Source organism: Schistocerca gregaria, chromosome 4 (genome assembly GCF_023897955.1).
Source record: "Schistocerca gregaria isolate iqSchGreg1 chromosome 4, iqSchGreg1.2, whole genome shotgun sequence".
Taxonomy (NCBI): domain Eukaryota; kingdom Metazoa; phylum Arthropoda; class Insecta; order Orthoptera; family Acrididae; genus Schistocerca; species Schistocerca gregaria.
This window is the reverse complement of record NC_064923.1, coordinates 218,441,103-218,468,203: the sequence shown is the minus strand read 5'-3', so window position 1 is coordinate 218,468,203 and position 27,101 is coordinate 218,441,103. Positions and strand designations below refer to the sequence as shown.

Genomic DNA, 27,101 nt, shown 5'->3' with positions numbered 1-27,101 from the left:
GTCGCTTTGCAACTGCTGCCAACTTATGCGATATACCGATGTGTGGCGCAGCAATAGTCACCATGCAGTGAACAGTTTGTTGTTGTTATTGTCACTTTGTTGGGCATTACGTTCAATGGTATCGTGATATGAAGAACAACTGCATCTGGAACAAGACTCAGGGTGTATACATGGACAAGGAATAAAAATTCCGGATTTTTCGAGGATTTCCCGGTTAATAATACGCTTTCTGCGGGGTGAAAATACACTTTTTCCGTGCTAAGTGACAGTATACTCTTCCTCGGCACTGTAACAGTCATCAGTCTTTTGAATATTTATGGTTTTATATACCTATGTAGAATTTCCCAGCATTTTAGAAAACAAAACTCAGGGTGAAAAACACATTTTTAAAGACCTTCGGTGTGCAGCAAAATGTACGCTGCATATTTTCGTATTACGAAGGTATAAATTTGAATTCCACCGAATAACACACATCACTTACCGAAGCATTGAAATGCTGATCTTTTTTGCGCGTGTTACAATATAAGATACATCACACAAATGTGCTAGTAAAATTTTTAATAACAGCACAAATGTCTCATCATCTGGGCTCGAAATTCTTCTAACTGGTCGTCCTCAAATAGTTGATTTTTAAATGAGAGTCAAACGCTTTGTGATTTAAAAAATTCATCGTACATTCTCGCACATAGTTCATCTTGCGTAAAAGGAAATCTGCTTTGAATGTAGCGCTTTTCAAATCACCATTCGCAATATTTTCCCGTGACCTGTTAGAAATCGGTTCGTTCCAGCAGTTGCAAGAAAGCGCCAGATAACTGGCATTACTGTGCTTGCGCAGCAACGATGACACAGGAAGCCCATGTGTTCGTACGAGTAAAACATCAGAAGATCTTACATTATGTCATAAAAGAAACAAGACATCAATGGATACCTCAAGAGCGTCAGGATTTCGTGAACCATACTAAAATGCATAATTCGGCTTAAAATACACATCCATATGTAAATTTTCTTGGAGTACCAGTACTCATGTTTGGTAGCATAATGCCATACGCACACTTGAAATGCAGCGAACAGTTCAAACTAGCCAGTAGCGTGAAATTAAACACTTCCATTTCAAATGAATTGACCGCCTCAGTAGAATGGATTAATAAAAGCCAAATCTCTTTAGCAAACCGGCAAAAATAACTTCATTGTTCTGTAAGGCGATTAATACGTGACTGTCAAAGGTGGAAATAAAATCTGAAGCTATTAACATATTATAATGCCGTAATTATGCGAACGTATTTTAATTCATTTGATAGCTCCCGGCCACAAAAATCCGTTTTATAATCATTTAACATGAGAGAAGTAAACCAAGAGGAAACAACAAAATCACTGAACGTGAACACAGGTCACGTGGAGACGACCCACCTCCCCACCATAACTCTGACTGCTCTGTGCATCAGCCCCGGATCTACGATATTTCCAAACAGGGGCAATATTAAGTAGTGGCGCCCAACCACACTTCCATAACCAGAAGTGGGAGAAGTTACTACTCATATGTGACTGAACTGCGCATGTGCTGTTCCTAAAGCCTTTGACACACTTTACTGTTGGTAGACACTTGTATGAGCACTGTTTTTTTTGTTGTATATGGCACATTTCCTTTGCAACTCTAGTGAGTACCAGAAGGGCTTGTAAAAACTGAGGTCTAAGCCAAAGAGGTATGCACTTAGACCTAGAATTTCCTACAGGGCTGAAATGTGTTGGAAGAAGTAGTACACCAGGTTGCAGCTAAGGAGCTTGCTAAGGTGCAAAGACTAGCCTGCTTAGCCATAACAGGTGGAATTAGCAGCACACCAACCGCTAGGATGGAAGCCATGCTGGACGTGCCTCCACTGTACCTTTGGGTCAAGACGGAGGCAGCAGTTGGGGAATACAGACTTAAAACTGGCAAAAACTGGATCTCACTGGGATACCCAGAATCACACACTAACATAATGAGTTAGGTAAATATGGGAATGGGTGGGGAAATGCCGGCTGACTATATAATAACTCCTAACTGCTTCAACAAGTCTTACAATATAATAATTGGAAGCAGTGAGCAGTGGGAAAAAACAGTTCAACACTGTACAGGGGACACTGATGGGTCGAAATCAGACCAGGGCGTTGGGGCAGGGGTGTACGGGATTCAGACCAAGGCGTTGGGGCAGGGGTGACGAGGTTCAGCCAAGACTGGAGGGCATTATCTCTCTACTTAAACTGGCCTCTGTATTCAAAGCTGATATTACTGCAATCGGGGCATATGTAGAGGAGAATGTGTGTAGGTGCTACAAGGACCATAGCATCTACATCTATTCAGACAGCCTGGCAGCCCTGAAATCACTGGCAGTTCCTGCAATGAGATCTAAGATTGTTACAGAATGCCACAGGTCTCTGGTGGAGCTAGAGGGAAGCAACAGGGTAAAACTAGTGTGGGTCCCTGGCCACTCAGGGACCTGTGACAATGAACAAGTCGACAGATAGGCCAGGATGGGGGGCAAAGACTCCATTTATTAGACCCGAACCTGTCCTGACAAAACAGCACGTAGAATAATGGACCAAGGTGCTTCAACAAAAACATGGTAAGGTAATGATGCGCAAGCCATGCTTTAAAAGAAGCTCTGTAATCCTGGGATTGAATAGGGAAGAGATCAAACTCATCACGACTGATGACCAGCCCTGGGAATTTCAAAAAACACTTACACACAATGGGTATAACGAAAGAAAACCCTAGGTGATGAGGGTGAAGAAACTACATCACACCTAATCTTCGAATGCATGGCATTGGAGAGTATAAGATACAGAATCTTCGGGACAACTAGATCTGAAGAAATTGTGTCTAACAAAAAAACTAGTAAAGGGACTCCTTGCACTATTTAAGGGCACTGGTTGGCTTTACTAGATATACAGATAGCGATATGGCACAATAAACTCATTTTCGGTGCGGGCAGTGGGGGGTTAGACCTAAGCTGTTTTAGCTTCCCTGTCCAAATCAAATCAAATCAAATCAATCCGGGGGCATATACACCCTGCAAAAGCCTCATACCTTGTTAGTTTTAGAATTGCAGAGGAAGAAAAACCTCACACAGTTGAGGAATCTTCCTTACTAACCGTGGCTAGACATGGTCCATCAGTTTTTGGTGCAAAAGTGCCCGAAGAAATACACAATGTTCCGCTATCCAACAAATGGTAAAGCCAAGAATTAAAGACATGTCTTCTGATATTGAAGAAATTCATTATTACAACTGCAGGAGAGCAGTTATTTTGCTCTTCAAACAGACGAGATTATGGATGTCACAAACATGGTGCAGCTACTTGTTTTTATACTTCTGACAGTCATGAAGATATAGGAGACGAGTTTTTATTCTGCAAACTGCTTGAGTCGAATGCTACTGCAGGAAACATTTTCGATGTGGTTGACATTCACTTGTTAAAAGCATGTATTCCTGTGCAAAAATGCATTTGCGTTTGTACAGACAGGCCCATAGCAATAAATGATCACTTAACAGGACTGGCAGCAAAAGTGAAGAAAGCTGCATCTGTTTGTTTATGCAAACACTGTATAAGACAACCACCGAAAAGCATTGGCTTCCAAGCATAAGCACAAAACTCTTCGTATTGTTTTGACAGACACAGTAAAGGTCATAAACTTCATTAAGGAAAGGGCTCTAAACCCACAGCTATTCATATTATTGTATGAAGCTACGGCAGGTAAATTTAGAAGTTTGCTTCTTCATATTGAAGTAAGATGGATGTCTCATAGCAAGATTTTAAACTGAATATTTGAACTGGGGTCCAAGGTTTTTATGTTTCTCAGAATCACAATGAATGACATGAAGAACTTTTTCGCTGATGATCAGTGGTTATCCTGAGTAGTCTATTTAGCTGCTATCTTTGACAGGTTTCAGTTTTGGAATACGGGCTTACAACAATGAGGCACAACTTCCCTAACAGATAACAAAATACAGTCTTTCAAAAAGAAATCGGACACTCTTCAATTCACAAGTACTGAATAACAACTTTTTCACTCTCTCTTCTCTTACATCATTTTTTGGAAGACAGCAAACTACCTGGCATTGAAGATTTAGTTCGAGACATTATTATACATTTAAACATACTTAAAAAAGGTTTTGAAAGTCTATTATTATGCAAAATATGACTGGATAAAAAATTCATTTTGTGGAAAAATACCGGACGAAAGAAACACCACAATGACTAGTGATAGTTTGATGGAAGATGCTTTCAAAAAGAAAACCCTACTCTCCTTTTGATGTGGAGAAAAAAAAAAAAACCTCTCTCTTTTGAAACAACCATCTGATTTTTCGTGCCATTTTTCACTGCTTACATGTGTGAAAATGGGTTTTCTGAGTTGCTGTACAGAAACAGGACTGGTGTTGGAGAAAACTCATCAAGCCAGACTTTGATGCTCTGATTTAAGATAAACAATGTGCTTCCAGCTGAAACAAGCAGACGTTTTTTCATCAGAATCTAAATTTGAAAAATTTGAAAACTGACCAATTACTGATTTTGAACTCTGATTTTTTATTTGATTCTGAATTTTTTGTTGTTGTTTGGACTTCAAATTTACGATATTCCATGTTCAATTTATTACTCTTTTGGACAACTGGTTTATATTAATAGTGATGTACAAATTACAAAAATATTTTTAATGTAGTTCCTCTCTCAGTCAGTAAAAATTTGTATCAGCAGTGACCCACAATTCCATATTATTCGTTACAAATAAGTAGGGTAAGGTGAACACGAACGACTGTAAAATAGTACTTCTATGAAACCTTATTACTTGTGTGTGTGATATTTCTAACATGTATATTAAACTGTCAAGTGCTGCACAGTGCCGAAATGTCTGGGAACCCCTGATCTATACAAGAGGAGACTGCAGACTTCAGCTCTGGACACCATAAATTTAATGGCCAGACAACTCTTGAAGAAAATAACAAAGTTGCCAAGTATGTTTCACATTAAAATCCATGGCTGTGTGCCACTTTAAATTCTTTTGTCACTTCCACAAACACAAATGTCCTAAGGTCAGATACCATATTACGCAGTCAAAGTCTGATGGTCTAATTTCAACTCCATCTTAATTAACATACTATTCCAGTGGCAAGTAAATACATTTTTGTGTTTTGCATTAACATAACCAGCATTATGCCTGTAAGCTATATGGGCATGCGTGTATTGGTCATGTGTATGGCAGTCATATCCTGTACTGGTGCAGCTTTTTCATTCGCTTAAATCTATTTTTGTGCATGGCACATGACTACTGGCTGTAGCAGCTCATATTTTACCCAAGGAGTCAATTTACAAGTGTGTGTGTGTGTGTGTGTGTGTGTGTGTGTGTGTGTGTGTGTGTGTGTGCTGAACATGTTGTAGGAACATCGGACACCAGCTGTTGGAACTATCACGAAGAACAGAAACAGCCTACCAACAAGACTCAAAACAAGGAAGCTGAAACAAAATGATTATTTTCAAATCTCTCCATAAATATACTGGCAACCACTGGAAACAGGGCTGCCTATAGTTATACCTTCAGCCTGATCATAATATTGACTCCCATAGAGCAACAGAGTACCATCAAATTTCTGTGCAATCAGTTCAAGTGAGTCTACAGGATTTACACACAGAGGAAGATAAAGCAATGACTATGATGTATCCTCCCTATATACGATCCATTTCAGCCAAAATCAGCAGGAGTCTCAGGAATCATAACATCAATCAAAATAAGAGGACAACTAGTAAATGTGAAGGATTACACGGGACTACAAAAACCAGGAATTTATAATATACCTTGCCAATATCACACTCTGTAAATTTGTCACATGAGTAGGGCAGTCAAAAGCAGGTTCAAAGAACATAGGAGGTAGACCCTACTAAAACAGGCAACTATTTCAATCATTGCCACGCACTATCTGAAACGAAAACATTCCACGAACTATGATGAAACGAGGGTCCTGGCACAGGCCTCCTGATACTGGGACAGTGTTTTAAAGAGTCAATAGAGATACATCGAACCACATCAGACCGAAGACGGAAGGCCAGCGCATGGACAGCAACAGCTGACCAAATATGGAGCACAAGCACTCAGCCTGGCCCACCAGATCTAAGACACAACACCTAAAACCATGTTCATGCTGGCTGTGCAAAACCATTACAAGAGATTCAGTGCAGCATGGCGCATTCGACGTGGATGCCAAACCACGCTGCTTTGTGCAACAATGAACATGTTTCGCGCAGCGTTAGTATATCAAAAGAAATGGTTTGTTCGTGGCTGTTTCATAGCGTTTATGTTTTTGCATTGTTACTGAAGTGCATGTGCACACACCAGAAAATTTCTGCGCACCAAACAAACATACTGTTCCAATCTGCACTGCTCAACGCCATTCTGCACTGCCCTGCACAGTGCATTTCTGCACTGAGTGTTGCAGCACAACCGGTATGGATGGATGCAGCTCAAGTATGCTTCTAGTGGAAGGTAGACCACAGAGGGAACACCTGATACTGTATCACATTGAAAATGGTACGCAAACGCACTGGTCCAAAGGAGGAATGCCAGTGCTTGGTGTGATGCATTGTATGAAGAAGGAATGCCTAAGGATGCTTCTCGCATGGCAGACAGCATACAGAATGCCTAGAACTGACCAAGGAGGGTGAAGGCCCTTTCCACTTGACAAGCAATCCCAGTAGCCTCTTACAAAGATAATGAGTCACACTGCCAAAACACTGTGCACCAGGAAAGCCTGAAGATTATATCCATGAAAATATTTATCCTAAATTCTAATTCTCCTATTTTAATCCTAATTCTCATCTTCACTGATGGGAAAAAAAATTCTATTCAAGAAGTAGAAAGATTGTAATTTGGATGGGTTTCTGTCAATTTGCCACCTTACAATCATGCCGGTCAAGGAATGAAGTTTGCAGTAATGAAATAGAAAAAGTACTGTCAAAGAACAGATTCCTAATCTTATTGAAGCACTTGCAATTTAATAATAATGAAAATGCAAACAATGATAATCTTCTCCTTTACTGAATGTTACAGGGTATATTTACAAAAATGTGGTGTCCTAGACAAAAGGGGTTGTGCAATTTCTGCACGGTATTAAATTTAAACAAAAAAAGATGACAAAAGTTAGCAAGAGGAGAGAGTCAAGAAAAGAACATTGGAGAAGTAGTCCAGAAATAGCATGATTGGAGGGATGTGTTAATTCTGGAAAACACGGAGCTAATCAGGCTGTTCCTAAAACCAACCAAGAGAGTAACGCAAAAATTGGACATGGGACAGACATAAGACAAAGGCGGAGTGTTACCATGTGCTAATGTCTACAAAATGTGTACAAGCAACACTGGGCCATTTGCATTTGCACGTTCAACACCCCGATGGCTAATATCCATACTAATTAACCCGCAAATGCTGCGAGATAGCGAATTTTTTTTTCTTTCTTTCTTTTCTTATTTTTTTTCTTTCTTTCTTTTCTTTTTTTTCTTCTCTTTTCAACTGCTTTTCAGCACAAGTTACAGAGCAACACATGTACAAGATTTTCAGACTGTTTCTAACCATTCTTTATATTGCTGGGTTGTTTCTCAAGAACTCTATGAAAGTTGATTAACAGGATTCATTGTATTTTGGATTTTCCTGGTGTATAAGATTTATCTTTGCATACCATGATTCACTGTTGCACATGCAGCTAATCTGTAAGCTCTCCCTTCATATGAAAGTTTCAGAGAAACATATATCATATGAATGGTCATTTCATTATAATAAATGATAAATTGATATTGAAATATTTACAAAAAATAAAGATATTTGGGCACAATTATGTTTTAAAAGGTTCAGACACGCATTAATCTATTAACAACCCACATATGTTGCAGATCTTGCCATTATGGCTTCACGGAATTTTCACTGGAATGTGGTAAAGTTCAATAACATTCCAAGTAGCATTCGTTTTAAAATAGGTTTGTTGCTTTGAGACGCCGAACTTTGAGAGTGGCTGACTATGAGACTTGAGAATGATCTGTAATTGAACCTAAAGCATTTGTGTGAACTCCACCACAACGTAATTGGTTACCTGAGTATTTGATTTCAAACTGTAACAAACACATTTGTGTCGGTGTACAAAAACCTTCAGAAAACTGAAGAAACAAAATAATTATTTACCTGTGTCTGAGTGTTTCTTGAATGCTGCTTCAGGTAACAGGAGGTCTGGCAGCGAACCAGGTAAAGATTCTTGAGTCTCGAATTTTAAATGAGATGCTGCTTCTGTAGTGTGATGAGGTACATCACTTGCTGTTTTGTCACTGATATCAAGCCAAATATCATCACTGACCATTGAGAATAAATTACATTTAGAACACAAAAGATAATCATAGCAAGTCATTGGAATTTTAGGACTGACAGCAGGAGGGCTAAGGAGGGAATTTGGTAACCTTGTTTTACACTTGATACACTACTTAGGAAAGTACAAAGCACAATACACTTCCACCGAAAGACAAGTTTAGTTTCCAGTTATTTAAAATATAAATCAGTATTGCTCATTGTTTTTGCTTCTGACGTAAGAAATAATACACACAACATAAACACACATGTGTATAACGTAACAACTCTCTGTATAACATCTATGAATATAATCTGTGCTCTCTGAATAATGCCTACAACTGATAAATGAACCTTGTGTCTGATAATGTACCAAAACCCTCAGAAAACTAGGAAACAAAACATTTATTTACCTGTGTCTCATATTAATCAGCTAGGAGAGGTCCCCAGCAATGTGATTAACTTTTTGAAACCTTATATAGGACGATGTATATTAAGATTCAAGGTATTACACCCTGCAACTACTCAGGTGGGCCCTCGGTTACAAGTGGTTGACAAAAAAAATTGGAATTTTGGGTGATGCCCTTAAAGCTTTAAATAAGCCACATTTTATGAAGTACTTGGATAGTGTAATGGTTATAGTACTAGCCTCATGCAAGCGGTTGTATGTTTGAATCTTGTTAGATGCTTTGAACCTTTTCTATTTTTAAACTTCATCAAAATGACTTTAATCATTATTTTTATTCCATTTATTGACTTCAATGTATTTTTTATTTCTACTGACTTCTCACATCATTTTAACCACTGTTTAACTTTTTCAATTGCTGTCATTTTTAATTCTCCTCATTCTTTTCCCTCCCGGAATATCTGTGGATGTGGTTTTAATGATTGCCGTGTATTAAGATTGATTTACTTTCATCATCCTTTATTTCTATCCATTTTACTGCATTCACTATTTCTATTCCTAATATCGCTTGAATTTCACTTTACTTACATTACCTTCTCCGGTTTAAATCGTCTGCATTATTTTGTTCATTATCGAACAAAAATATAAATGTTTGTATGATGAGCTTAATTTAACTCTCAAGTTTTCTCCAACACCAGTCCTGTTTCTATACAGCAACTCAGAAAACCCACTTTCACACATGTAAGCAGTGAAAAATGTACATCTTTTAATTAAAAATTATATTTTTGAAACCACTGCACATATAAATAGATTATTTCATTATTAGTTTTTTAACTGATAGATCAGTAGTTCCAAATTTTAAATATTATGACAGATTAAGAGAGATAATTAACTTCAAATGCATAAAGATTCCAACCGTAAAATGAATTACTGGAATTAAATATGAGAGCAATTGAAAAACGTAATACAATAATTAAAATATCACTTAGGAACATAAATAAAAAAATACATTTAAACCAATTAACTAAATAAAAATAATGATCAAAGTCATTTCGATAACAATTTAAATGTAAAAAATTTCGAACACCCATAGAAATTCAAACCCACAACCTCTTACATACAAGGTTAGTACGATAACCATTAGGCTATGGAAGTACTTCGTAAAATGAAATTTATTGAAAGCTTTAGAGCATCACACAAAATTCCAATTTTTTCCCCATTGATTATTCGCAAATGAGAGCCTACCAGGGTGAATGGTTGCACGGTGAAATATCTTTGACATTAACCTACATTACCACATATATATGGTTTCAAATGTCTATCCACCAATGGGGAACTCTCCCTGTAAGTAGAATAATTAAAATCAATATACATCATTACAAAATAATTGTATTACCACCATATATTCAACAAATCAATCGTGCGTGTGTGTGTGTGTGTGTGTGTGTGTGTGTGTGTGTGTGTGTGAGAGAGAGAGAGAGAGAGAGAGAGAGAGAGAGAGAGAGAGAGAGAGAGAGAGAGAGAGAGAGCCCTGCAGGAAGTAATTATAACTTCTTTTGTTAACACTCTGAAAACAGATCAGTCTATGTTACATTCATTGCACACCATACCGCAGTTTTCACATCACGCAGTCTCCTGATGTATTTCAGGATCAACCTCGCCATCATGCACAGGCTGTAATAGGCAACTGCAGTTTTGACATTGGGCAGAAAGTATGTCAATTAGTCAGTCGATGCAATACCATTACTTTGCAAGCAGATGTTACTGACATAAGTCTCCGTCTTCTTCCCAACGTCATTCAATTCATTCTTAGTTAAAAATCGATACTTCACCTGCCACAAAGTCCAACAAATGGGCCAGAATGACATGCATCAATCCGGACCTGCCCTTAAGATATACTTGTTTGTGTCCACTGACAGAGATGGTGCTGTCATCATATACATAACTCACTGTATATCCCTATAGCAGGGTAAACTGAAGCCCTTCACCAAATCCATTCTGCCAGTAGTATTATTACCACATATAATGCAGGATAAAATATGATTGTAATGTTTGGAAAAGTCAGTGATGTTAATAATTTGAGTGGGAAGTGGAGTTGTGCCAGCTCCCTGGCATGTGATAAAGCAGATCTGAATTCCCGGCTTGGTAAAAAGTTCCAGTTGTCACAATAAATCCACTTCATTGCAGGTTCCTCATTCAGTTGAGTGGATATTGATATTGCTTTCACTGGCATTGTGAATCAGCTGAAATAAAAAGAAATTGAAGAAAGTCTGAAGCAACTCTCTCAGTTCCTACACAGAATTTACAGGTGAGTTTGCCCCTCACTTACTCAAAATGTACAGCAGACAGCATAAACTAAAAAATGTGCCATGTTGTTGGAAGGGTGCAATGGCCACACCTTTCTATGAAATGAGTAGCAGAAATTACCAATAAAACTACATCCAATATCCTTTGATGAGCCAAAACATTATGATAACTCCCTGCCACAAGACTGAATGCCACCTGATGCTGTTGTGGAGGTGCAGTACAGTAGGCGAAGTATGTAAGTGGAGCAGAGACTAATTGGGAATCCGTTTAGCAATGGTACAGGCTACAAGTGAGTAAAATCCATAGACAGAAGCAACTGTAACAAAGTGCAGATTGTTACGGTGCAATACTTGGGATTGAAAATCTCAGAAATGGAGAAACTGGTTGGCTGTTTGCGTGCTACTGTTGTGGGCATATACGAAAGGTGGTTGACGGATGGTAAAACCACGATTAGATGACTAGGCATTGGATGTCCACTGCTTACCAGATGAGTAAAACAGGATAGGCAGAAATATGTGGCGGATCTAGTGACTGAGTACAATACTGTTGAAAGCATAAGTATTTCGGAGTACATCATACAATATACATAGTTGAACAATGGGGCTCCACAGCAGACAACCTATATGTGCTCCCACATTTACCCAACAAGTTATCAATTATGACTACAGTGGCCATGGGATATTTGACATTGGATCAATGAAAAAGTGTCATCTGGTTGGATGAACTCTGTTTTGTTACCATATGTCAATGATTGTGTCCAGGTGTATCATCATCCAGGCTCCTTGAAATGTCAACTGTGCAAGCCAATGAGGGTAGTATTATCCTGTGAGGGATTTTCACTTTGGCTTCCATTGGATCTGAGGTAATAATTGAAGGCACCATAACAGGTGCGGACTACATCAAAATTATTTCGGGTCATTTACATCCCCCTTCATGCTTGTCGTCTTTCCGAACAGCAATTGTGTTTTCCAGCAAAATGAATTATTGTGTCACAAGGCAGCCAGAAATGTACAACAGCATTTTCAGTAGCACGATAATGAGCGGACATTGCTGCCTACGCTAACAAATTTATTTTATCTGAATCCAGTGGAACATATCAGTGATGCTATCAGATGCCAGCCTTGCAACCACATACCACCAGCCGTTATTCATGGAATCTGTGTGACCTGTGTGAAGAAATCTGGCACTACACAGCTCGAAAAATCTATGAATGGCTTCCTGAATCCATACTTTGCAGAATCGCTGCTGTATCTCATTTCAAAGGTGGGCTGACGTGCTATTAAGCCGGTGGTCATAATGTTTTGGCTCCTACAGCAAATTCTGAGTATCATACAGTGATTGTGTGGCTACGATAAAAACATGTCCGCTTCATAGTAAGTAGTGATCTGTGTGCAGGTACACACTCACTAGCGTAAGTCACTAGTGAACATCTGTGGAGTTGTTTCACTGATCTACCATTAAGACAGTCATGTGCAGGTTTCATTCCAACAGGTGATAGAGAACACCGAGCTATGATAAACGTCTTTGTTTTGGACAGTATATCGCTAATGTAAGTCTGTACAGCATACTTTAAGGTTTGTAGAAAGCATTTTCAACAATTAAGAAATTGGCAGCCAAATTGAAAATGGGTCACATTCATTTTATCTGAACATTCTACAACAGCAACCACATGTGAATAAATCAGATCTGTCCAATATCACCAATTTAAGTTCTCCAGCATAGCTGAAGCCATAGGCACATCAGAAGAATGAATACAATACTACATTTCAAATGAAAAATGAACTTCGCACATACTCTGTTCAAAATTCAAAGAATGCTGATCAAAAGGAAAATAAAAACTGATTCCCAGCAAAGTTTGGGGGAAAAAAGGAGAATCAAACTGAATGTGTGTGTTGATTTGTTGCTGTAGGTAAGTGGGTCCACCACATCACACCACTAGTGATACAGTAATCAAAATACTTGGTGGGACCTGGTCATCATGCACAAAAATGATAATGTCAGTTTCCACAGATGTAAACGAAACACTAAGTTTCCTTGGGAGTATAAGGGATTTCAGATTTTCTTGGGGGGGGGGGGGGGGGGGGGTAAAAAATAACATGAAAATCGTGTAAGACTTTTGGACCAATGGATGTAAACATGCGAAGAAGCTGAATATGCCCACCTATTATTAAACCTTAAGAAATTTGTTGCAAAAAAAAAAAAAAAAAAAAAAAACCAGATTCATACCAACTAAAACATTACAGCAGCTGTAGACTAGGTAATTTGCAGATCTTTCAGTATCACACTTCAGTTGAACTCCAGAGATAAGAAAAAACTATTTAATCCAAAATTATCTGGTGAAGATTTTCTTTGTTTTGTTTGAACCACCTTTTAATTAGGCAAATTTTATTCAGCAACTAGTTTTGTTATAAATCTCTACACGTCACAAAGTTATAATGTATTTTTACACTGGTATGTTGTTCTCTCTGTATGTTATAATACAACAAAAATTCTCTAGGAACTGTTTAATTAATAAAAACTGAACATTAAGAGAATACTGGAGCTGCTGGAAGTTACTCAGTGACAACAGATACCAAATGCCAGTAATCAACACACTACTGAAACAATAATAATTATGGAAATTTCCTGTAGAGTGAAAAATTTTTTGACAATTTAAAGACATACTTGTGGAATTTACTAACTTATATACTTTTTATGACCATCAAGGGTATATGTAACAGGATATTGTTATGTTGAATCAGTGACTAGCATATAAGCCATCCTGAATTTCCTACTTCCCTGTTTGAAACTTTCAGTTCTGCTGCATGGAACACTTCCCCCCCTCCCCCTCCCTCTCTCGCTATCTATCTCTCTAGTGTGTGTGTGTGTGTGTGTGTGTGTGTGTGTGTGTGTGTGTGTGTGTGTGTGTGTGTGTGTGTGTGTGTGTACTCCACCCAACTTGGTACCACAAAATAAGTACTGAAGTACATAACAGATAAATTGAAAATCAAACACCAAATTTAAAATAAATTACCCAACACACTGGACGTTTTCAATAAGTTCTTCCACAAATTCTCTGGTGAATTGAACTGGTAATTCACACTCTGAAGTTTGAGTTGTCACAGGCAGTTGTTGATCTAAACAGGTCACAGGAGTTGATGCAACTGAATTGTTGTTGCCACATCCACCCTGCTACAATTAGATTAAAGAAAGCAAGGTATTAATGTGGTTATATAGCACCATGGTAATAAATACTGTAAACATACCACCACAATCACAAGGGAGAGGAGTGTACAGGAACAACAGTAACTGACCCACATAAAAAACTTAAGACATAAATTTAATAGTTTGTTACTGATGTCATTGATATATTATGATAAAAAAAAATCTTTATCTAACAGATTTTCACACATACCATACCAAGCAACAATCTTCAACATATGACCTTTAATTGTTTTTATTAATTAAACAACAAAAGTGGAGCACTCCACTAACAGACAACACAATGTTATATGGGTGTTTTTCTCTAAAATTTACCAGGTCACAAATTTAGTCTCTCATTTTCCTAGCCATACTCTACAATAAATTTCAGTTAAAGACTTTAAGCTAAAAGATTTTTCTCATTATTAACTGAAAAGCACTACTAATTAAACCCAGCAATATATTTACTGACAGTCCTTTTATCACACAGGTAGAAGCTTTATTAACATGCAAACACACAACTAGCATAGTGGACAATCTATTAGGAACATCAATTACAACAGTGGATGGTCTGAAAACGGGTGGTGGTCAAAACTTTACCACAGCATAGATGAGTTTTGTATTATTAGGTGTTCAGCAAATACAAAATAGGATAGCTGACTGAAATATTTCATTGCTATCCTGCTTTCTGCAAATCATTTTCACGTTACTGTATTGTACTCAATTAGGATACTGCTGACAGCAAAGCATTTGTATGTCGCAAATGAATAATGACAATGTTATTTCTACCAGAAGTAGTAACTGAAGAGAATTCTTGTTGAGCGTTAAGCACCAACACAGGATGACACTTGCATTGTAATTACTCCAGATATGCTACACTGAAATACTGGATAACGGCACTGAGCCAAATTATGACAATGCCTTCCATTACCCACGCTGTGACGTTCTAAATAATTATTCAAAATTTCTTTAGTATTTCTTTGTAAGAATTTCCGAGGTCAGTCATTCGATTGTATGCTATTACGCGGGATAACATACTTAAAATATTAATCTCCCTTATTTACGTCTATCTACGGAATGGAACTTGAAGACGCAACGTTTATCACTTTCGACAACACACGACAAAGTGTTAAGAGTAACTGACAACTTTATCATGATGAACAGAAATATCACGAGGCGCATACTTTTTTTTACCTTTGGTGATTTCCGCTGCAATAATTTAGTAATGAAATCCATCCTCTGCGATGTTCGCAAAATTTGGCTAGTCTGTAAGACGGAGTGGCGCAGCGCTCCAAATATAACGCGATCATCACGAACTGCGTGGGCCAAAGCGCGGTACTACGAATGACGTAAATGGTCTGTAAAAGCTGCAATTCGAAATGAAAAGGCTGAAATTCGTCAGTATTAAAACTGTATAACTACGATTCAAACATCTGAGATGGCACCATTTGTGACAGTCAAACAGATGCTAAACAATACGAAGATTTTCAAAAGAAAACATATTACGCATCCGTCCACCTAAAAAAAAGGGGGGGGGGGGGGTTATTCAACAATGCACGACTAAGTTGCCCCAATTCTTTTCACAGAATGGACACAGATTTCTGTCTAGCGGGTAGTTATTTTATCAATGCAATAACAATAAGAGCAATATTCGTGGATATTTTCGGCATCCATAGATGGAAACATGGCAAGTAATATCCTGTGAGCATAATACAAGAGTCCTTTTTTATGAAGCAAATGAGAAAAATTAACGCCTTAAATCACACCGCAGTCGTTAATAAGGAAAAACTTCAAACTAAAAACTTACAAAAATTAGTTGGGCCCACAAGCGACGATGGGTGAATGTAAAGATAAACATGAGGCCAGTCCGAACGGAACACGAATTCAAGTTCATTGAAACAAAAAGAGAAACACTTATTTCTCGTCGTATTGTAAAGAAGCACTGAGCGTTAACGTATTATTCTACAAATAAAACGCACGGTACTGAAACAACTTTGAATACCTACGATTGGAAGGTATGCCCAAGTCCATTTCTTCTATTTTTCGTAATCAGTCTCGCTGTAGGGATATTTAACTCTATTGATGCTTTGTTTCCTAGTGACAATAACAGAATACATGAAGAAAGACTTAATTTTTTAAACTAGTTTTTATATCCAATACGTTCACTTCAAAACAAACAGTATCGTAGAATTTTTGTCTGCATTTTTTCTGCGCTTTGACATAGCAGTAGAGTCTGTTCACCGCGGATCCTTTGGGCTTCCGCTAGACTGTTTTGCTTCCAAAACATCGACCTTTCTAAACCGAAATCACTTTTTCAAGAGACAAAACCTCATCGTCGATCTTGCTGTATTAATTTTTGCTATGCAATATTTTTATTGGTAACATTATCAGTGCACGTAAGATTAGTAACATTTTCTTTGGTATTTTCTCGCGTTTCTTACTGAGCTCGTCCCCAAAGGGGGAATATTTGCATCACTTCAAATGTCGATCTGGGTAGCATATGGGGAGCTGTAGGATACTCGGTTTTTCCGTCGTAATCGGTTCTGTGCAGCGTTGAAACTGCCAACATTTTGTGCTGCCTTTACTGCAATGCCTAAGATGTCTGTCAAAAAGCTAGTGTCGCACTAAAACCTTTTGGAGTGAAGAACAAAGCAGGGTTTTGCTTCCAAATGGCGTGACTGTCAGCTGTGCAAATTTTGAAGGTTATTAACACAAGTGCACACACTGATCCTGATCAAAGGTACTGAGGATTAGGTACGGTATATGAATTTCATACCCATCTTAGCAATTTGCACTGAATATCAACAATGAACTTGGTTTCGACCTATGAAGAGAGGAATTTTAGTGAGAATTCACCTGTCAGCGACAAATGTCACAGTTAAAATGCCGCTAGTTATTGTATGAGAAAAGAAGGGACAACCACCCCTATTTACTGGTCTTTTACATCACTTGATCGTATGGCGGAATCTGTTTTAACGAATTATGGCGTCTTCACTGGGTATCTATGGGCCTCGAACACCACCGAATGGGAGCTATGGCACAGACCAAACCATCGAATTACGCTCATCCATTATTATTCATCAATTCTGTTATTAATTTTTCCATTTGTAATAGACTAGTTTACGATATTTTTATTTACTGCATTTATTTTGCGCATTCTATGTGGAATTGTTACTATATTACAGAATAAAATGGAAAAGAAGCATAATTCGACCCATCCCTAAGATCGAAAACCCGCAACCTGCCTAGTGATTACCGACCAATTAGCATACTGCCTGCTGTTTCCAAAGTTCTTGAATATATTTTTCATGAGCAAATCACTGAACACTTGCATGAATTCAGTCTATATGACAAATTTCAATCCGGTTTCCGTAAACATCACAGCACAAACACTGCTCTAATTAAAGTAACTGATGACCTGAAATATGCCATCGACAATCGAAAGGCAACAATATTGACGCTACTGGACTTCAGCAAAGCTTTTGACACTTAACTTTGACATATTACTCAGAAAAATGCAACAGCTTAATTTCTCTGATAGTGCAATGAGATGGTTTGAAAGCTACTTAAAAGACAGACAGCAATGTGTTGTCTGCGCAAATGAAAAATCTTCCTGGAAACATGTTTCTTCGGGAGTGCCACAAGGATCAGTCTTAGGACCACTTCCGTTTTCTTTATATGTCAAGGATATTTCGTCGGTTTTGTCCTCCTGTAAACATCATTTCTATGCCGACGAGCTCCAGCTCTACCTAAGCGTCAGACCTGAAGACGTAAACACTGCAATCGCTCTGACGAATGATGATCTGTCTTCAATAGTGACATGGGCGAAAAATCTGGGGCTTAAATTAAATGCAAAAAAGACGCAAGTAATCTTAATAGCCCATCAGAAATTAATAAGTTCAGATTTCCGAGAACGGCTGCCACCTATTCTGCTCGAAGGTACTCCAATACCATATCAGAAAACAGTGAAGAACTTGGGTGTAACTTTGGACGAGCATTCTCAACTGGGCGCAGAATACAGTCGCAGTGTGCCGAAAGACGTCTGCTTGTCTCTATGCTCTCAAAAAGTTTCGGAACATATTCCCACAGGACTTGAAACGCCAGCTCGTGCAAGCACTCGTTCTACCGAACCTCCACTATTGTGATGTGATTCAACAAGGCATGAGTAGTGAAAACAAAAGACGGCTAGAGCTAACCATGAATGCCTGTGTGCGTTACACCTGCAACATTCACCGATATGATCATGTTAGTGCTTCATACTCCGAGCTAGGGTGGCTGCGGCCGGACAAACTGCGTGACTACCACACTCTATGTCTACTTCACCGAAACCTCATCGCGCAAGCACCCCAGCACCTAGCTTCAGAGATTAAAAACCTGTCATGCCATCATAATCGAAACACGAGGTCACTCTTATCTGGTATCCTAACTGTGCCCACTCACAAAACAAAAACTTTTGCAAACTCCTTCTCAGTTGCCGCTGTCCGCCTCTGGAACAAACTGCGCCTTACCTTGAGGAAAATTCAATCTCCTGTTGCTTTTAAGAAGAAGTTGAAGCATTTCCTACTATCATCCGCATAAAATTCTCCACAAAATTAATGTGCAACGCCAATCCTCTCATCTGTCAAATAGCAAAGCTAGCGTCTCCTATCTTGCTCCTGAGATGCCTTCCTCTTCATCTATCTCTATTAGCCACGCAGTCTCCTTTTCCTTTATATTTTCCTTAATTATGTTTCATCATGTCTCTCTATTCTTCTCCTCCCTTCACCATGAGTCTCCCTCATACTCCCTGCTGCCAGCACTCCTATCTAAAATCTCTCTCTTCAATAATGTATTTTTCGAGGTGTACCTTCCTAATTGTTTATCTCACTTTTTGTATTAGATGTAGTTTAACATGCCTACTAAAACATATGACTGTAAAATAAGTAGAATGCCTGGTTAGATGTAAGAGGGCCTGATGGCCCTAATCTTGCCAGGTTAAATAAATAAATAAATAAAATATATGTGAAAAAATTCTGAGCTCAATAAATTAATAACACTACCAATAAACACACACACACACACACACACACACACACACACACACACACACACACACACACACACATCGTCGAAACATTTCTTCTGCGAATTATCTGGGCACAGTTTCAAATTTTTCTGGGCGAAAATTCTTTAGTATTTTTAACTTCATCTATCCTTTTGGAAACTTACAATATTAACTGCACATAATCACTCTTCATCACTACTAGCAATAATGTCGTGGTAATGCTTCCAATAAGCACAATGGTTCGGAAATATCTACAAAACGCGGAAATAGGTCATACTGATATTCATAAATCTGCAGATGAACATTCTTCATAATGTACATGTAACGGGCGTTCAAAAAGAATCGAAGCGGAGGCATAATTACAGAAAACAGTACTCGTATGTTGGAAGTTTTGACCTTCGCTGTTGAGACACTTGTCCCACTGTGACAAAAGGTGGTGAATGGCTGTCTCATAAAATTTCCGGGGCTGTGACGTTAACCAGTTCCGCACGTACAGCTGAACGTAGTCGTCCGAGGTGAATCGTTTGCTCCTCCTCAGAGCCTTTTTAAGGGAACCAGAAATTGCCGAATCACAGGGAGAGCGGTCCGAACTCTATGGAGGGTGGCCGAGAACCTCCATTTGAATTTCGGCAGGAGTGCCGCGACTGTGTTGCTCGTATGGAGCAGAACGACCACATGGGTGAGACTGCCTACTCGTTCTGATTTGACCGCTTGGCAAAGGGTTGTCAATGTTTGCGTTTAACACTGAGCATTCACTGATGTCCCGTGCTGCACCAAGTGAATCTTGGTCAAAGAAGAACGTCAGCATAGGGGCAAACGATTCACCTCGGACGTCGATGCCCTGCTGTACGTGCGGAACTGGTTAACATCGCAGCCCCGAGAATTTTTCGAGACTGCCGCCTTGTGTCGCAGTGGGGCAAGTGTCTCAACAACCAGGGTCGGTACTTCTAACATACAAGTACTGGTTTTTGTAATTTTGCCTTCGGCTCTTTTCTTTTTGAACGCCCCTTACACATTCAAAGGATTGATTCGCAGCACAGTACCTCATCATCTAGCACTTGTAAATATATATAATTAATCCTACAATATTTACTCTTTAATACAATGTCTTGGTATTTTTCAACACATTTTCAGGAAAATCACAAGTATGTTACTAATAAATAAATGTGTAAAAACATGGCAAATATGTATAATATTAAAATTCCAGTTATAGCGCTAAATGTAAACAGAAAGCTCTATATTGAAGTAGTGACAATTCTGGTATGATGGTGATCGCACAGTGAGCTAGACTCCCTCGATAGATTTCCTTTTATAAAAGGAACCGTAAACGCACGCCAGTACACAACATTAAAAAAAAAAAAAAATGCCGTTTACCCCCTTCGGTCCCGATATTAAACTAAGAGTGGGAAAAATGTTTCACTGCTTTTTTCTGCAACTGAGCTCGAAGTAACACAATTTTTCAAATTTTATATTATACAGTAAAGGAATTTTGCCATTTGGGGAGCAAAATAACTGATGATGGTCGAAGTAGAGAGGATACCAAATGTAGACTGGCAATGAAAAGGAAAGCGTTTCTGAAGAAGAGAAATTTGTTAACATCGAGTATAGATTTAAAGTGTCAGGAAGTCGTTTCTGAAAGTATTAGTATGGAGCGTAACCATGTATGGAAGTGAAACATGGACGATAACTAGTTTGGACAAGAAGAGAATAGAAGCTTTTGAAATGTGGTGCTACAGAAGAATGCTGAAGATTAGGTGGGTAGATCATATAACTAATGAGTAGGTATTGGCTCTAAGCACTATAGGACCCAACTGCTGTGGTCATCAGTCCCCTAGAACATAGAACTACTTAAACCTAACTAACCTAAGGACATCACACACATCCATGCCCGAGGCAGGATTCGAACCTGCGACCGTAGCAGTCGCACGGTTCCAGACTGCGCGCCTAGAACCGCGAGACCACCGCGGCCGGCTGAGTAGGTATTGAATCGGATTGGGGAGAAATTTGTGGCACAACTTGACCAGAAGAAGGGATCGGTTGGTAGGACATGTTCTGAGGCATCAAGGGATCATAAACTTAGTATTGGTGGGCAGTGTGGAGGGTAAAAATCATAGAGGGAGAACAAGAGATGAATGCACTAAACAGATTCAGAAGGGTGTAGGTTGCAGTAGGTACTGGCAGATGAAGAAGCTTGCAAGGGTAGAGTACCATGGAGAGCTGCATCAAACCAGTCTCAGGACTGAAGACCCTGAAGACAACAACAACAACAGTATTTGAATAACTGAATGAACACCTGTGTGTACATTGCGCCTTAACACACGAAAAAATTCGTTGTAATATCTTTATTTGCAATTACAAATGCACGCATGAATTCTCATTTTTGTGGATTTTGGCGAAACAATTGCTTTTTTCCAAATTATATCAGTATGTTACTTGCATCCTAGTAACTGATATAGAGGCAAAACTACTGTCAGTTTATTTGGTAAGGTGGTGAACCCTTTCATATTTGCTTTCTCTAGTTGGCTTTGGCACAATTCCTCTTCGTTTTGTGGTTTGGTTCATCAAAACTTCCTGTTCCACACTCAAAAATTCTTTGGACAGTATGTGCGTCTCTAAAATTTTTCAAGCATTTAGCGTCATTGCCCAAATGAACTCTTATGAGAGGCATTCATTTTTGTTTTGGGATTCCTTATTTAGAGATCATCTTTTATACATATTTTATGAGGTATTTATTGCTAAATCAGTGAAATATGTCACGTGATATATGGTAAGAATTGTCTCCTAGGGAGTGAGTTCTAGTCGTTTCCTTCCGCCTTCCAAATGACAATAATTGAGTCACACAGTCGATATCTAAATGCAGCGACGTGGCTTTGTGCGGGAACCATATAAACACATACATCGATGAACTTAAACCGTATTAGACAATGTGCTACTTTCACCGGCAGTAGACACTCTAAAATCACACATAACAGCAACTGCGAAAGCTATATCGATGATAATACTTCAAAAAATGGCAACACAAACAGCCTGTATACTAGACTCTTGTATTTGACACGGCGCGATTCGGAAACTTAAATCCACACTCATGTGTGGATCTTTAAATTAGTCTGTTTGTGGCCTTACTTTCAATTTCAAAAGCCACCTAGGTTTCTTCCAACCATCTCCTAAGTTCATTGCCGTGTCTTAAACATGTTCACGTCATGAAAATTGACCGGAAACCGCGTGTAAAGCGCCGGCCGTTTCATTTTCGCGGTGCGTTATTAATAGACTCTAACAGACATCACAGAAACAGCTGTGTTAAACACTACGGACACCAGACAAGCTACTATACACGGCGTTGTTGCCAGTTCTGCGTAAAGACATTCTTACGATGAGTATTTCACGTCAAATCTTTCCAACATAAAATTGTGCTGCTTCCGAGAATATGAATTAGTTTGACGTTCCGTTAAGTAAGCTTTCTTTCAACGCATTGTTGAAGGTTGATGATTGGATTGTCTTCCCCAAACAATTACCTTTGTTGGCAAGAGAGAAGGTGATCACTAGAAAGCATTTTCCCCGAACTTCGGCACTGTCTGCAAATCTTACAAAAAATACATTGTATCTGCATCTATAAAACTCTTAACACGTCCTTTTCCTGAAAGTCTTAATTGTGCCACCTAATACTGTTTCAACTTATGCAACCGTTATTACAAGAATGAAACGTTTGACTGTCAGAATATCTATTATAAGAAAAAGCGCCAATAGCTTTTAGTGTGTGGGGGGGAGGGGGGGGGGGACTGGGTGTGTGGTGTATTTTTAATACTTTGGAAGACGAATGGCGACTTATAAGTAGCCATAAAAAGTTCCAGCTGCGACCCTGTAAAAAACCTAATACCGACTTTCAACTCATTTTCTTTAAACAAAAAACTTGACTATACTGTATTTTTTCCTTTCCTTAAGAGCTAGGGGCGGAGAGGCGAATGTAGGGGCGGCGCTCTCTAGCCCCTGTGTATGGGTGTCCCTCATCGCATGACATTAAAAACAGTTAAATCTGTATTCTGAGTGACAACTGTAGAACACGTGGACTGATAACTTCCTAAACAATTATCGACATCCAGAAAAGTAATTTAAGGCGCCAAGTTGGAGCATCCTCAAACCCTCAGATTGTTATACACATGATAGCGCATTATCAAAGGTGATCCAGCCGGATATTAATGCATACAAAGAAGGGCAGCACGTGTAGTGACGAGTTTGTCTGAAAAGTGGCAAACCTCTGAGGACATCTTGGTTTTGTCTCGTTACCAGTAAATCCTCGCTTCCGATTCGTTAAAGATTCGAATTCCCATGTTAAAACTGTAATATCTCAAGAATTACGTGTCGTACAATAACGTAATTTTCTAGATACGTTCAGTCGTATATGTGGACACCGTCTGCAAAATGTGTTACGAACAGAGTTCGTAGTAAAAAAAAGTAATAAATTAATACGTCATGCCTGATGCAGAAGTTTTACTTTATGAACAGCGAAGAACATCGATTTATGGTGAGTGTTAACAAGAAAAAATTCCGTAATGGCTTGGAATATGGTGCAAAGATTTTTGGGAGACGTGAAGTGCTCTAATTTCAAAGAATATAATCGGGGAAATTTGCACGCCATGAGTTTACATTGCTTCAAGACCTATATGCAGTTTTTAACTGTAATACTAGATTATTGCATTAAATCTTTAATTACATTATAGCTCTCAATGATTAGATTAGAACAGAATTTAAAACTTTTATCAATGACCGTGTGAAATTCTGAAAATCACCTATCAATAACCTTGTGAATTACTAAAAATCAAATTTTTGGTGCCCGTGGAAGCCAATAGCTAGACCTGCAATTGGGACCGGCCCCGGGTTAACTGTTTAGTAATGTAGATGTGCACGTATCATGGATCGTAACAGACTGCTCGCTATGATCTGGAATTAGCCAGTTTTACAATTACAGTAAATTTTTCAATAAAAAATTTCTACATATTACTACACTCTACATATAATTCCCATAGGAAGCGCGCAATAAGATTAGACCATTCTCCTTGCATCCCATACGCAAAATGAATGGTAAGAAACCCTAATATGAGACACTACAAAAATATTCCTGCCATGCAATTCACAGTGATCTGCAGAGTATGGATGTAGATTGGAGTTGGTATGACCATTCTTTCCTTCATCCTTTCTCAGCTAGTTATAGTGGCACTTACTACAGTCAAATGTGGAGTACGAAGCATGACCCCAACACTGAAACTTCCTGGCAGGCTAGTTATCTATCGTCTAGGCTATCCAAGCATAACTCACTACCTGCCTTCACTAACCATCACCAAAGGAAAATTGGGAGCAAAATTCAAGTAGTCATAAATGTTTGTATAATGCATGAAGAAGTTCTATGAACAACATACTAAAAATCACCATCAGTGGGGTGTGAGCGGAAGGGGGTAAGGTCACTTTTTTAGATGTTTCTTTACTAACTCGAATTGGTGAATTTTTTTCCCAGGACATAATCAAACTACATCAGATTTCCTACAGAAAAGGTCCTCTTCAATGTTGCTCTAAGACTAATAGTTTCCACACTGTGGTGGATGGTCAATGGCAAATTATTAAAAATACTGTTTTACGGTATAAAATTTGTTACCATTAAATGGTGTAGGTTAAGAACAAATGTTAAATATTTGTATTACATCCAAGCAATACAGCTCTACTTAGGGATAAATTGTGTTTTAGGAGTGTAACAAGATCGAGGGGTGAGTAATAGAAGCATGACAGAAGGCAGGTCAACAGATTGTTGTCATGCACTGAAGAGATTGTCCATTATAACAACCCCATTATGTGACAAGAAGCAAATAAAGAGTGTTTCAGAAAGTTAAACACCTTCCCTGCGTGCCTTTTGAATCATTGGCAATGAAGTGTGCAGACATGTCGGTAGATGTCAATTTTCCACAAGGTCTGTATGCACTACATGGAATACAGATATGACTAAATTAGTTACCAATGACACTAACACAAGGAATGCATATGTACACATCATGTAAACTCTGCACTCAGTTCTACACTGTTAGAGGGGAAATTCTTTATTAGTCAACCTGTATGGCAACTGTAGCTTTCTTCCAAAGAGGCAACTTCTCCCACCGGGTACTGCTTGAAATTTAATAGCTCCTGTCTCCACCATTACAAATACCAACATCCTATATTTATATGCAAGATTAATATAATTTGAACAAGAATAGTTCAAGACTTGAAAATTAACCAGCCCACTGTGGTTTAGTGGCACTGGTGCGAGGAATATATAGATTTCCGAAAGGCCATTTTGTAAGATTCATGTGTTGCCATCTTAAACAAGTGATTAATTATCATATGGTACAATGAAAGAAGTGGAACAGTTTACTACAAGAAAAGGAATTCTTTACTTAAAAGTACTGTTTAACGTAAAACTATTGGATAAAGTGCAAAAATAATTTTGGTGAAGGTACTTAATTCTTATAAATTGTTTATGTTTTGCACTTGGTGCATAAGTATATAAAGAAAATTTTCTTATTAAAAAAAGTGCTGTGCTGCTGCTCAATTTTTAGTTTACATTTCTATCTCTCCAACTCCTCTTATGCTAGTAGATGAGATACTACCAATAAGTGTGATGGCGTCAATGACGTCTGTAGTGTTGGTGGGAAAGAGGTAGACATTTTAAATGTGGCACCTTGATGTTGTCTATCATTGGCAACATATTATACAGCTCTGTGATATTACTGTAGTCACTTGGTGGTGAATAATAAGGAATGACCAAAAAGTTACTTGGTCTCAATGTTAAATGTGTTACTGCATACTGAATACATCTCATCCATTTCACCACTTGTAAAGTGGGCTGCACTGAGTGGATCCAGTCATCACACATCCACAGTATATCTCTAAAGGTGGTGTGAGTATGTCTGATGGGTTGGGACTGATTATGTTGACGTATAAAACAGTGATCTGCTGTAATACATTGCTTGACGTTGAGTTGTCTGAAGTTCCATAACACCTAGATAATCTACTTCTGTTGCAGAGGGAGACAATTTACCCTTTGGGCCTCTTCAGACGTTAGGAAAATGGATTTGATACACCCGTGCTGTAAAAAGCATTCCAGCTAGTGGTAGTGTACACAATGAAATCACTATTGCCGAAAACATGTTGACAGGTCTAGGAGTTTTTACATAATAACTCAACACCTGGACCTGTCAACATTTTACTGCACTGTCACAAGGGTAATGCGATCAATGAATTCGACAATGGCAATTTCTTTGTCTCCAGGCCACTGGTTGGAACACTTTTCACAACATGAGGGGTATCAAATGCATAACCACAGCCTCAGCCTTTCCAAGACCTGAAGAGGCCCGGAGGCTTAAACTGTATCCCTCTGGAACAGAATTAGGACACCTAGGTGTTATAGAAAATCAGATATTTCAACGTAGAAATTCAGATATTTCAGCGTCTAAGTCAGGCAATGGGTTACATCAGATTACTGTTCTGCACTTGATAATGATAGGTCCTATTCCATCAAACACATAGCTCTTTGTAAGATATACTGTGGATGTATAAGTAACTCCACGTTACATGTGCAAGCGATTCCAAAATGGATGACATGCATGCCACATTTAACAGTGAGTGAAGTGAATTGAATTAACTCTCCATAATTCATTAATTATTCACCACCAAATAACTGCAATGCAATTGCAAGGCCTTACGTCTTATTGTAAAGCCGTGCAATTTCACGCCACTGTCAACATCACACATATTGCTGAAACATAGTACTTATAAGAATGTATGCTATTCAAAAG

At 38.5% G+C, this 27,101-nt stretch overlaps 1 protein-coding gene across 1 annotated transcript in view; it reads right to left on the bottom strand.

Annotated features, from left to right (window-relative positions):
• The window catches only part of LOC126267097 (transforming acidic coiled-coil-containing protein 1), a 320,226-nt gene that overhangs the window by 102,015 nt on the left and 191,110 nt on the right, over positions 1-27,101 (bottom strand). Inside the window, exons 5-6 of the mRNA XM_049971979.1 lie at positions 14,074-14,231; positions 8,192-8,355 (exon numbers count right to left, since the gene is read on the bottom strand). Of these exons, the coding sequence (XP_049827936.1) occupies positions 8,192-8,355; positions 14,074-14,231 (322 nt within the window). The remainder of the gene's footprint in view (positions 1-8,191; positions 8,356-14,073; positions 14,232-27,101) is intronic.